Source organism: Leucopleurus acutus (assembly GCF_964270905.1).
Source record: "Leucopleurus acutus genome assembly, chromosome: 3".
Lineage (NCBI taxonomy): Eukaryota > Metazoa > Chordata > Mammalia > Artiodactyla > Delphinidae > Leucopleurus > Leucopleurus acutus.
Window position 1 is genome coordinate 99408056 of NC_139145.1, and position 14112 is coordinate 99422167.

General features: G+C 35.8%; 1 protein-coding gene across 7 annotated transcripts in view; it reads left to right on the top strand.

The window, feature by feature from the left end:
• SKIC3 (SKI3 subunit of superkiller complex) overlaps window positions 1-14112 on the top strand; it is a 158311-nt gene that overhangs the window by 107111 nt on the left and 37088 nt on the right. For all 7 annotated transcript variants that reach the window (XM_082836427.1, XM_082836428.1, XM_082836430.1 and 4 more), the window contains 10 exons: window positions 2025-2201; window positions 2290-2434; window positions 2596-2674; window positions 2764-2825; window positions 2939-2995; window positions 4418-4486; window positions 6503-6577; window positions 7805-7946; window positions 10061-10154; window positions 12749-12826. In XM_082836427.1, the coding sequence (XP_082692553.1) occupies window positions 2025-2201; window positions 2290-2434; window positions 2596-2674; window positions 2764-2825; window positions 2939-2995; window positions 4418-4486; window positions 6503-6577; window positions 7805-7946; window positions 10061-10154; window positions 12749-12826 (978 nt within the window). The remainder of the gene's footprint in view (window positions 1-2024; window positions 2202-2289; window positions 2435-2595; window positions 2675-2763; window positions 2826-2938; window positions 2996-4417; window positions 4487-6502; window positions 6578-7804; window positions 7947-10060; window positions 10155-12748; window positions 12827-14112) is intronic.

Genomic DNA, 14112 nt, shown 5'->3' on the forward strand with positions numbered 1-14112 from the left:
TAATTTTGCACTGGGGAACAGATACAATTTCTTGCTTTTAGCAGCTGACATGCTGGAAGCATAGAGAAGGATGGGAAGGAAGAAGCAGTCAGCTAGTGGAGCAGCAGCTTGGGTACCACGTGTTACTGTTCTCTTTCAGGAGACCTAGAGATGCAAGTGTCTCTAATTGGAACTGATTGGAAAATGGGGCTTCAGGTGCACAATAGGCTTTACATTCAGTGATCAGGGCCCATTTTAGACTAATTAGTAGGGCTGAAGGTGAAGGGAGATGAGCAGTCTGATTGCTCCTGGAGAGAATCTGTGTAGGAAAAGAAGTGATGTCAAATAACAAGAAATAAATCAGAAAGATTTCAGTAAATCTGGTTATTTTATAGAACTAAATTCATTAGTTAGGTGGAAGTGTTATTTGTGATAGATGACTAAAAAGTACTCAAGTTAGACATAGAATTAAATTTTTTTGCTCTTAAACATCTTTCTTGTGCTTCACTTCCTTTCTTTCCCTAGTTGCCCTCTCCTGTGTGTCGTGTTGATTTGCTTGCTCTAGAATTCCTTTGCTTTGAGCATGAACCAAATCTGAAATGAAAACTTCATTCTTTTCTCCCACTGATTTTTATTGCTACTTTTCAAGTCTTATGTAATACATATAGCTCTTTCCAAAGGAAGGTATTGTGAAGAGGGGTGTAATTTGTTTGAACTAGTATTTAAGGGTAAATGTGAACCTTTGAGTGATGATACTTCAGCTACAAATACTGCCTTTCTGAGTCTGGGAAATTTTGTTCTGGATAACACTCACAACTAATTATGAGGAGGTATACAAAACTTTTAAAGTGATATTCCCACATTTATATTTACTTTACTTCTAGACTTAAAGTTCACACTACCACAGTTCTAGTGTAAGGGTGATAGAAGTTATTTCACTTTACAGATATTTTATTTTTTATTGAACTTAAAAGGAGATAAGAGTTTAGGTTGCTAAAATTGCCAGTGTTTTCTTTTCTGTTTTCCTCTCTGTTTTCTTCTTTCCTGCTGTCAAGTTTAGAAATTACACTAAGATATTTAGGCAAAAGAGCTACAAATAGTGTCCTTCCTCCTGATCCTCACAGTGGGCTTTCAGTGATGACTGCAGTAATTAATCTTGTTTCTCAGGAAGACATTGAAAAATGATTTTTGGCTGGACTCCATGAGTAGAAAAGGCTATGAAAAATGTTCCATCTGCTTGCCCATCTGCCAGCAACATAGCTGTTTGTGATAGCTGATTATCGAGACTTGGCTTAATTGAGAAATTGCTGTGTTTTATTTGTAAGATTTTGAGAAGAGAAAAGTGAAGAGAAATGAATAACTGAGATTTTCTCATTCTAAAAAGAAGTGCCCTTTATCACCATAATTAATATTTTTATTTACTTTTTGAGCTTGTCCACTGAGTCTTTCTTGCTTCAATAAATATGGTTTTTCACATTCTCATATTTAGATTTTTGGTATTCTTGATCTCAGAGAGTAAAAATCATTTGGACTACCAAATATATTTTATATTTACTAGTCCTTTTTTTTTTTAATATGTGAAGGAAGATCTTCAAGCAAAACCTAAGTTTATAATAATCAACTATGAGACAGTTACCAACTTTACTGCTTTGCTTTTTGTTTAAATAGACAAACACAAAAAGCATAATTTAAAAAGTTCAGTATTAAAGATAAATTGGTCCTGGAAAATTTATTGATTTATTTATGTGATTTCTGCTGCTTCTAAGAAAAATGATAAAGAGTACCAAAGAAATGTTTGCAAAGTTTCTGACACTTAAAACAATCAATTTCTTCTCCTTCCCCTCTTCCTTTCTTCATAATAAGGAGGTGATAAGATATAAGATGGCTAGAAGGAATTCAGTAAAGCATTTGCTGCATTTAGCTAAGGAACTAAATCAAAATTGTATGTATACTTTTTCTGTTTTAATTGTATGTAGTAGTGAGGGAGATAAACGCCATACGTTTTGGAAATAATTTGTAAGAATCACACCGTTTCTGTTTTTTAGGGCTCTGCAGCATCGAGCTGATGTGTCTTGCCTTTGGAAGCTAGTTGGGGATGCTTGTACCAGTCTGTATGCTGTCTCACTATCTAAAGTGAATGTTAGTGTCTTAGGAGTCCTCCTAGGTCAGAAAGAAGGAAAACAAGTATTAAAGAAATACGAGCTCCTCCATCTTGGAGGAAGGTAATTTTCAATGATTGCCAGTGGATGACATTCAAATCGAATTAGAACATCATAACACAATATAACATTCACTTTTATATTTCTATAGGTGTTATGGTCGTGCATTAAAACTGATGTCTACATCTAACACGTGGTGTGATCTTGGAATTAATTATTATCGCCAAGCACAACATCTAGCAGAAACAGGCAGCAAGTCGAATGATCTTCAGGAGCTGTTGGAGAAATCTTTGCATGTATGGTTTTGAGAAATTTTTCATAAACTTAAAAAAACTAAGGGCTTTTCTGAAAGATGCTTTTGCTAAAGTAAATTCTGTAGTGTTTTCACATAAAACCACACTTACCTTGATATAAATGCTGATATTCTGAGAAAAATTTATCTACTTTTACTTTTCAGTGTCTGAAAAAGGCTGTGAGACTTGACAGTAATAATCACTTATACTGGAATGCTCTTGGTGTAGTTTCATGTTACAATGGTAAGAATTGAGTAACACTTCAATATTTTTAGAAGATTGCCTGTTTTCAGGCAGTAAAGTTCAGTTTTATTGAAATCTGTATTTTTCAGGTATTAGAAATTATGCCCTTGCTCAGCACTGTTTCATCAAATCAATCCAATCAGAACAAATTGTGAGTGTTACGTGTCTCTGTCTATGCAAAATAACTTCAAAATTTAGTGTTAATGATTTTCTGAGACTGCTATGTAGACAAGGGACCTAATTTTGTATATGTGTGTTTTTTAGAATGCTGTTGCATGGACCAACTTGGGAGTGTTATACCTTGCAAATGAAAAGATTGAGGTACATATATTGTCTGTTTTGTCCTATTAAAATAAAGAACATTTTCTATATATGTCCTCTTCATAATAGCTTAACTTGTTGTGGAGAAATACTTTGCACATTGTTATCTATCCAGCATGCTCTCTAATATGCTAGATCATTGATAGCATTCACTTTATTATATTGAATAATGAATGTGTAAGATTTCCCTTTTCATGTCACAAGAAATTTCGGGTTTTATAATTATGTTGTTTTTTTCATTTGGAGATTAAAATAATTCTGTTATGAATTATTTGGGTGTGTTTCTTTTTATCTTTTACATGTTAAGAGGAGTCCCATGTAGGCTGTGTTGGGGGTGGGGTGATGAAGTAAGGGCATTTATTAGTACTCTCTAGAAACTTAAATTTAACCTTTGCTTGGTAATTTAGATTTGGCTTTAGCAGATATTAATCCCTTTACATGCCACGGTGTAAATTGTCATACGTGAAGAGTTGTATATAGAGAATTGGAACTACAGTAATGGGGAGCATGTTTATAGGTCATGTTTAGAAGTTTCCACAAATCTATATATAATAGCACATCTGTACTGTTTTGTGTTTCAGCCGGTATATTAAATATCATCCTTTTAATATAGCTTCAGTGGTATTCTCAGGGATACATGAAGTCACTGCAGAGATTGCTTTAGAAGATTGTAAATAGAATGAAGAAAAATATTAATTTGGATCTTAAAATATGTGAAAATATTTTTTTAAAATTTAAACAAAGATAAGTCTTAGTTAATAAGCTACGAATATGGTTTTATGGTAGTGTGGTGCAGTTGTTGTCCATGAGCTTACTTTCTTAAGAGAAAAAAAGACTGTTTCCTGCCACACATAGATAGATTATTGGGAAAACAATACAAAGCAGCATATAATAAGTTATTCTTTGTAGCAGAAAAAAAAGCATATGATTTAAAGTGTCCAAGTGGGGTAACTTGAAAGTTTCCTAACTGTTTAGCTCAGATTTATGTTGACCACTCCTTTCACCCAGTAGCAGGTCTCAGACCTCACTTGTTGGTAGTTTTTATCTTCCCAGTTGAGCTCCAAGAGAGGGGAATAGATTCAGCCTTCTCTGATTATTTCCATCAGACCTGTGGCTTAGCAAATAGATGGGTAATTGGTTCAAAGTTCTGCAGGCTATGAGGCAGACACCTACAGTGCCCTTTCATTGAGGACCAGAATCCCTAAGCCTGTAGAGAAATCTGTTGAATCCGGGACTCTTTCAGGACTATATTTAAGACATAGTTGTAAGCGTTGCCAATTGTGCTTAAACAGTGAAGTTTTAGGTTCATTTGTATTTATGTTTACAAGTCTGGCTTTTCTTATTCTCTTATGCTTTTTAAATATAAGTGCTTTAATATAAAGTTTATAAAACGGCTTGTTATTTTTTGCCTTTTTTTCCTAGCAAGCTCATGAAGCTTTCAAAATGGCTCAATCCCTTGATCCATCTTATTTAATGTGCTGGATTGGACAAGTAAGATATATAACATATAGTTATTAATAATCTGTTTTATAACTAACATGTTAATAGAAAGTGGTATAAATAACGTGTCAATATAAACAACACTGATAATAATGATAGCATTTGAGGGCTTACTTTGTGCCAGTTGCTGTGCTAGGCTCTTTGTGTGTGGAAGCTGAAGCTAAAAGATCCCATGTATCATGCCCAAGGTCATACAGCTTGTAATGATTAAGCTTTGATTTGAGGGGCTTTGAACACCATCATTCTGCATTATTCTTAAAAAATAAACCTAGAACTCTGTTAACATACATTTATCAAAAAAATGAACATTTACAAGATCATTTGATTATGTTTTCTCATTTTCTGTAAAATCTTCATATTTGATCTGGTACTTGTTTATGAGGGCCCCCCCCACCCCCGCCCGGCAAAGTTTAGATTTTTGTACTGCCAAATAGGAATCAGGTTACTAGTCTGAGTCTGTCACTTACTAATTGTTTTACCTTAACATATCACTTCTGCATTTCATTTTTCTTACCCGAAAAAGAAGGAGATTGGCCTGAGTGGCCTCCAAGGTCTTGTCTAGTTGAGAAGTTGTAATAAATTAGTAAGTGGTTGATTGTTTCAGTTCAGAGACTAGTGGGAGCATCATCCCTATTAGAAAATCATTAATCAGGGATTAGATATCTTCTCTTATACTTTGACTCTTGGGTCTGATTCTAGTTAATCGGTGAAACATGCAGAGTTAGGAAAGGCAAACTCCTGTTGCCATTAGCTGTGGTAGCATCTGGGAGCAGTGGCATTACTACACTAATCTCTATGTAAGGTTTTGGACCTAGGGGGCCTGAGAATTTGCATTTATAACTGCTCCCAACTGAGGACGATGCTGGTGGTCCAGGGCCTTCACTTTGAGTAGCACTGCTGTAGGTCAGTAGGTCTGAGATGCTCATCAGAGTCACTTAAGTATTTTTTTTCTTATTTTTATTTATTTATTTTTTAAATTTTATTTATGTTTGGCTGTATTGGGTCTTCATTGCTGCACGTGGGCTTTCTCTAGTTGCGGCGAGTGGGGGCTACTCTTCGTTGCGGTGCGTGGGCTTCTTATTGCGGTGGCTTCTCTTGTTGCAGAGCGTGGGCTTCAGTAGTTGTGGCATGCAGGCTCAGTAGTTGTAGCTCACGGGCTCTGGAGCGCAGGTTCAGTATTTGTGGCGTACGGGCTTAGTTGCTCCGTGGCTTATGGGATCTTCCCAGACCAGGGCTCGAACCCGTGTCCCCTGCAAAGGGACAAAGGGAAGTCCCTTTTCTTATTTTTAAATTATTTCTGTTCTTAAAAATAATTTATTTCAGGAGGTAATTAGTAGATTTAATTAAAATGGTAACAATAGAGTGTGGCTTAATATTAATTTCTTAATTAGTAATGTATGATAACTAAAAAAAACCCCCTGCTTTCTTATAAAAGATAGATGAGCTTGAAAGTAATTTTAACTGTCACATAATCTATGAAGTCAGTGGCATAGATATAATATTTAAAATCCTGAGGCAGTTTTAAAAAATAAACATGATGAGACTCTACCCAGATCTATGGAAGCTAGATTTCTAGGGGAGAGGATCTCCTTTATAAAAGCTTTCCAGTTGAATCTGAGGGGACCCTGTGATTAACAACTCTAATCCAGACAAATACCAGTATGAATAGATTGGGGGGAGGGAAGGGAGGAGGTAGCAGAGCTTTATCAGTGTTCTGAGGAATTTTACGTGGATTATTTCACTAACTCCCTGGTTGCAAATGGAGTTCTGCAAGCATCTGTCAGCTTAAGGGCTAATTTAACAAGTCATTCTGGTCCTCTGAGCCATGGGAATACGGTAGCCAAGATTGACAAAGAAGTTAACTTTGCTTTTAAGCACAGCTAGTAAACCTTTGGTTCCTCCAAAGAGTTTCATTTATTATTATTGTTAGTAGGAGTAGTGGTAGTAGTAATAGTAGTAATAGTAGTCCTTTTAAACACATTAAGAGCCTCCTTTTTCCTTTTATAGGCTCTAATTGCAGAGACAGTTGGAAGTTATGACACCATGGATCTCTTCAGGCACACTACAGAACTCAGTATGCACGTAAGAATTTGAGCATTCTTCAGGATTCATTAATGAATAAAGTACTGTCCTTCTTGAGAAATTGAATACATAGTGGTATCAGATGTTAATGATAGCAGTTGTCCCTACTCTTCATTCTTTCTTAAAAAACAGATTAAACTGTCATTAAAGAGCTGATGAAGAAATGACATTGGGATTCAATAGATGAAGTAGTCATGTAGAATAGAAACTGAGACTCAAAAAAAAACCACGATCGACAGATGAATGGATAAAGAAGATGTGGCACATATATACAATGGAATATTACTCAGCCATAAAAAGAGACAAAATTGAGTTATTTGTAGTGAGGTGGATGGACCTAGAGTCTGTCATACAGAGTGAAGTAAGTCAGAAAGAGAAAAACAAATACCATATGCCAATACATACATATGGAATCTAAAAAAAAAAAGGTTCTGAAGAACCTAGGGGCAGGACAGGAATAAAGACACAGATGTAGAGAATGGACTTGAGGACATGGGGAGGGGGAATGGTAAGCTGAGACGAAGTGAGAGAGTGGCATGGACATATATACACTACCAAATGTAAAATAGATAGCTAGTGGGAAGCAGCCGCATAACACAGGGAGATCAGCTTCTGCTTTGTGACCACCTGGAGGGGTGGGATAGGGAGGGTGGGAGGGAGACGCAAGAGGTAGGGGATATGGGGATATATGTGTACTTATAGCTGATTTAGTTTGTTATACAGCAGCAACTAACACAACAATGTAAAGCAATTATACTCCAATAAGGATGTTAAAAAAACAAACAAACTGGTACGTCCATACCTACGGAATGCTAAGCAATAAAAAGGAGTTAACTATTAATACAAAAACAAATGAGATAAATACTAGACTTGGTTGACATTTCTCGATTATTTATGAAAGTGTTTTAGAATTCTTTTGATTGGTAATTATTTGTTTGACCTATGGAAATGATGCTGAGAAGAAGCAAACCAACCCATCAGGAGGGGCTCTGTTTTTTCCCCTTTATTTATCCTGCTTGATCCTTCTACTTAGGTTTGAAGCAAGTGATTTAAATATGTTCTTAGCTGTGTTGTATCATAGTGACCCTTTATTTAAAGGCACTTACCAGTTGACTTAGAAGACTAAGATGTGATATTTACTGTATTGAAGTACATTGTTTCATTTCTTAATTTTTCTTGGAAGATTTATTACCCTGTGTCTACTTGTTAACTTTGGCCTTTTTACAGACGGAGGGAGCAATAGGTTATGCGTATTGGGTCTGTACAACATTGCAAGATAAAAGCAACAGAGACACGGAGCTGTACCAGTACAACATCCTCCAGATGAATGCAATTCCAGCAGCACAAGTGGTTTTGAGTAAATACACAGGTAAGGCACCTGTTATACAATGGCAAGATATATGAATAATTGTTGAGATAATTTAAAGAATTTAATTAAATTTAAAATTAATTCCAAATTAAATATTAGCTCCTTAAGACATGAATTTGCCCTTTCCCCCCGACGGCCAAGTATTCTGCCTTTTAAACTTTTCTAAAGATTTTTGAAGAGTGCTGAAAATTGTTATTACCTATTGATTCAAGGTAGAAGTGATTTCCATGTTGTAGTAGGAAGCATTTTGGAGCCTAACGGTCCTGAGTTGCTGCTGTTCTAGCTCTGCTGTTTACTTTCTCTGCAGTCTTAGGCCAGGTATTTTACTTGCCTTAACTTCTGTTAATCTTGGGAAGTAGAGATAATAATACTGAGGTTGCAGAGATGTGAGAATTCAATGAGGTAATATGCTTTAAGTTCCAAACCCAGTGCCTTTAACGTCCCACTTTAACACCTAATCTTTCTTCAACATACTGGAAAAATATGTTTAGGCTTAGGAAAAGGACAGAATGGTGAAATTTAATTAACCATCTATTGTAATAACTTTCTTCCTTAATAAAACTAACATTGGGTTTAGTCTCAGCTCCACCACTTAGTAGCCATGATGAAACCTTGGGCTTATTACCAAATTGAATTTTAGTTTTCCTACCTATAATACAAGAGTGAAAGTATCTATTGCTTAGGGTTTAATGAGATGATATATATAAAATGTTATGCAGAGTACCTGGCATATCCTAGATGCTCAAGAAATATTAGTTTCACTAGCATCTTATTTATCCCTCAACAAAATTCTAATAAAGAAGCAAGGCGTTTAAGCAGTAATATTGACAGTTGAATAATATGAAGAATCAGATAAACTGAAAAGCAGAAGAGAAAATGCCTCATCATTGTAATATGCAGGATGGTAATACTCTTCCTGCATTGAGCCTGGGGCACTTGAGTAGAAGGCAGTTCATTTATAAACATCAGCACTTCGGGACATTAAAATGTTATGCAGTGTGCCCAAATGAATGACTCTAATGAATACCTAGAGCCTCTGAGAAAGTGTATGATCAGAAATTTTATTGATAGGTTTCCTTACAGAAAGGGAAACATTGTGAAGGGTTTACATAAAGAGGTAAATTTTTAGCTGTCTGCAAAATTCAGATACCTAGAACAACGAACAATCTCTGACAGTTATAAATAGCTAGGTTTTTGAGTCTGTAGTGGAGCCGTATCATATATTCATTTAACAAATTCAATTATATGTGCTTGGCCAAAAAAATATTAATTTAGAAGGAGAAAAGAGAGAGGGGGGACAAGAGAAAATGCAGATAAATCATTTGTCCTGCTGACCGTTGGCCTCAGGGTGAGAGTGGATGAAGGTTATGGGTCTCCTCTTAATTTGACTCAGTTTGGTGACCTTCTCCTTGTGTGATGACCTAAGAATTTTGCAGGAATCATTTTAACCGTGTGATTTTTACCTTATGCTTTGACAGTTAGAACCTAACCATCACATAAGATGTGATTATACTCTACTCTGTTAAACAGTTTAAGAGATTTGAAGGCTTGCTTCCCAACACAAGTTGATCAGATGTGTTTCTTTCTCCTTTGCACATTAGTAGATATATGATGTTTTTTGACATTAGAATTCAAAATACTACACTGAAAGTGCCCAAATCATCTTCTGTTTCTAGAGTACAATACTGAATTTTTTAAAAAATACATAGAAATTGGAACAGAACCACCAAGAGAAATTGTTGCTAAATTTAATCCTAGGAAGGTTTAAGTGACTAGCCAAAGAACTGGATTTCCTTACACTTCAAATGACCCGTTTTAACATGAGCTATGATTTCAAATTGTTATACCTTTGGGAATAAAAAAGTGTTTAAACTTTAAAACATAAGTAGAAGCCATATGTAACTATAGATGTTACTCAGTAATTTAAAAGAGTTCTGAAATGATTACTGGTATTTTATAGTCAGGATAAAATCAGACTACTATTCTTAGCAATGCCCATGACCTCAGGAAATAATCTAGTGTTTAAAATGTTGAAAAAAATTGAAAATAAAACTCATATTTTACAAACACAACCATTATGCACATGCAAAGAAAAGATATTTTTGGATTTCCAGAAAGAATTCAGAATTATGCTCCAGCTTTCACAATGTTGGGTTACTTAAATGAACATCTACAACTGAAGAAGGAAGCAGCAGATGCATACCAGAGGTAAAGGCTCCCTTTAATTGAAATGTGGTCCTTATTTGTCAGTTGGCCTTTTTAAGATATAGTTTCATTTTCATGAAGAAGGTACTAATAAAATGTTCTGATTCTTTTCCTGATCTTTCATTATTTTTTATTATTACGTTTTGTATATGAAAAGATACAGTTCTAAATTTTCAGCTATATTTTCGTTTCTGTTGCTCAACCTGAGAGAAAGAGACGAAGAGAGACAGAGAGAGAAAAAAAATAAAAACCAAACCAGAAAACCTCTCAGGTTTTAGAAAAATCTGTCCCTTTACAGTTTGTCTCGCTTTATTATTAAAGACATGTGTTTATTCAGAGAAGAAATGAGATTTAAGGCATGAGAAAAAATTACATGTTATTTTGAATCACTTTAATGTCTACTATATCGTATTTATTCATTCAGTAAATATTTGTTAAACTGCTATGTGTCAAGCAGTGTCCTTGGCAGTGGCAATTTAGCAGTGAGTTAAAACAAACACAGGCTCAGTTTTCATGGAGCTCATGTTCTGGTGGAGGGGAGGTGCATTCTAATAAACATCTGTGATGGTAACAATTGCTAGGAAAGAAAATCGAAGTAAAGGGCTAGACACTAGAGAGGCAAGCAGCAAATTTGAGATAGGTTTAAGAGGTAGGTTTCCTAAGGAGGCAATTAAGGCCTGACCTGAATGAAGCGAAGCCACAAGCCATTTGGTTATCAGGGAAAGAGCATTCCAGGCAGAAGGAACAGCAAGAACAAGTGCTCTGAAGCAGGAGTGGACTTGGTATATTGAAGAAACAAGGACAGCGTGCTTGAGTGAGATGACCAGCCGGGAGAGTGAGAGGAAATGAAATCAACTTGAAGTTTTATTCTCTACAAATTAATTGATCTGTGGGGCTTCCCTGGTGACGCAGTGGTTAAGAATCTGCCTGCCAATGCAGGGGACACAGGTTCGAGCCCTGGTCCGGGAAGATCCCACATGCCGTAGAGCAGCTAAGCCCGTCCGCCACAACTACTGAGCCTTCGCTCTAGAGCCCGTGAGCCACAACTACTGATCCCGCATGCCAGAACTACAGAAGCCCATGCACCTAGAGTCTGTGCTCCACAACAAGAGAAGCCACTGTAATGAGAAGCCCATGCAATGCAACAAAGAGTAGCCCCCGCTTGCCACAACTAGAGAAAGCCCGTGCGCACCAACGAAGACCCAACGCTGCCAAAAATAAATAAAAATTTAAAAAAAAATTAATCGATCTGTGGATAAGAAAATCACTGTTGATCTCATGAGTACTAGACGAAAAGTTAAAAGACCTGATTGCCTAACCTCTGAGGCACATCACTGCCCTAAATCTAAATAAACAGATGTTTAGAAGAAGCCTTGTCAGAGAATAAATAATCGAGGTGTCCCAAATGCTTTGCCATCCTTGGATGGATCTCTCTGTAGTTAAAGAAGTAATCACTAGATGGTACTGGAGGCTGTATAATCAAGAAGTTATTTTGCCAGGTGTACGTGGAGAGAGGTTTATGAAAACGCACAATTCTATTTCTTTCAACGTTACAATAAAGTTACCAATAAAGAAAATAGAAATTTGATAGGATACAACAGTGAGCAGGATTTTTAAACAGAGAAAACTAGGCAGCTTTAGAATGCCTGCTACTTTTTTTGGTATACATTATAATCACAAATATTGTGAGTGCAACACTGGTTATACCTTTGCTTAAAATGGCAACTCTATAGTCACTTGGGTATACACCACTCTTTCTTGACTGATCACCACTGTTGTTTTCTCCTTAAACAAGTATTTGAGACTTGAAATTACAAATTAGGTATAAATCTAACCACAGGTACAGTCTTTAATATGATACTGTTTCTGTAATACTGTCTTTTAGACTTCTCTGACAAATTTTTGTTTTTCATGTAACATCAGGGGCATTAAAAGCTTTTCTTGGCTATTTCTCCCTGGCTAATCTTTAACAGAAAAAAAAAAGTCATTAAATATCCAACTGCTTTGGTTGTTGAGACATTTCCCTGCTTGCCCAAAGGGGACTGAGCATGAGAAGGTAAAAATATGGGCTGTCAGCATGTTGTTGTATTTAGTCTAAGCCTCTTGGGACCCTGATGACTCATTCCCTTCTCTGAATTCATTATTGCCTAAATATCTTTCTGTATGTAGCAGGAAAACGCACATGAAAGCACTCAATTTCCTGTCTTCCTACCTCAAACTTCTAGTATATAAATAATTTTAAGAGTGTACTATGTACTTCAAATTCTGTATACTTCAAATATGTCAAAACTTTAAAACATCAACCCAGTTGTTCCCCATGTTTAGATTAAAATCTTTGGAGTATTTAAAGCTCAAGTATGGTAAGTAATTTCTCTTATTAAGAGGTCACTTTTTATTATTTTCCTGACAATCTAAAATCTATTAAGTGCTTTTGTGGTACCAGTTTAATAAAATATAAATAAGCTGTTATGGAACTAGTTAAATAATTAGTAGAATTAAATGAAGAAAACAAAAATCTGTAGATTCAGTTAAGGAGGAAGAGGAAAAGAATGCTATTGCACGTAGATAATTTAAAATACCTTGTCCTTTTTTTAAAGGGCAATTTTGTTGTTACAGACTGCAGAAGACAGAGATGCTTATAATGTTACAATAAGAAATTATGGCAGATTGTTATGGTAAGCATATTTTTTCCCATTAATTCCATGAACCTAACAGGTTTTTCTGGTGAAAGCTGTGGGGCTAGTGAGGTGATGACCAGTTTCCAGAGTAGCGGGTTGTGTATGAATGAGTACGATGATGACATTCCCCCAGGATACATCATTCCCACTGTACCAAGCTGTGTTAATCGTTTACTGTCCCTGTAATGACCCCTAGTCCCAGTGTCCTTTGTGAGGACCAGGTTTAGAACTGATGTTTGTGAACTAGACAGGAGAGTTAGTTACTGTTTCTAATAGTAGAAGCCTAGTTAATTGGAAGAGGATTCGATTTATTCTGATTTGATGTATATTCTTAAACTGGGGGTGGGATTAAGGGTCCAGAAACCCTTTTGAGATAGTACACAAAAATTTTTGTATGTGTGCATTTTGGGGGTGGGGAGGGAGCAATATCACTTTCTTCAGAGTCTCGAAGACTTCCGACTTCAAAAAAAAGATTGAAAAAAAAAGAGGCTGGAAACCAATTGTTTCAGAGGATAGGACTCGGTTGGGACAGTAGGAGTGTTAATGGGAGGAAGACTTTTGGCTCAAGGAGGCATTCCTCAAATTGAGAGCTGCCCCAAAATTGAATGTTCCAGTTTGAAACACATTATTAGAACTATAGTTTGATGTTTTGGGATTAGTACCTACATCTTTTAAGGAGCTACATAGTAGAAATCGGAGGTAGCCAGTTCGTTTCTTTTATAACCGTGTAACTGAATCATATCTACAGACAGAAAATTTTCCCTGTTTTGATTGCTTCTCCTTTTAATTCTTTTAAATCGTTGTGTTTAGGAGTTGATAGAGCTCTGTCAGTTCCAACATTTTGTTGTAAGAAACTGTATGGAGCAAAGTATCTGTTCTCTTTAGTTAGATGTTTCATATAATGTAACTGTTTTAGAAGAAAATTTATACCTCCCATTGAAAATAGGTCATCTGATTTCTTTTTAATTTGTTTTTATTATGAAATATATTAAACATGCAAAACATAGCAATAGAGTATGGAGCATAATTTAGTGAATAGTCACCATTCAGATATAACAGATCTTAAAATTCTGCTAATAGGTTTCAGGTTTCTTTTTCAAAAAAAAAGTTACAAATAAAGTTGAAGCCCTTTGTGCCCTTCTCTAGTTCCATTCTTTTCTCTACAAAAGTTATCAAATGTTTGAAGATAGTGTTCATTAAAAAAAATACTTTAAAAATACATGTATGGGGGGCTTCCCTGGTGGCACAGTGGTTATCTGCCTGCCAATGCAGGGGACACGGGT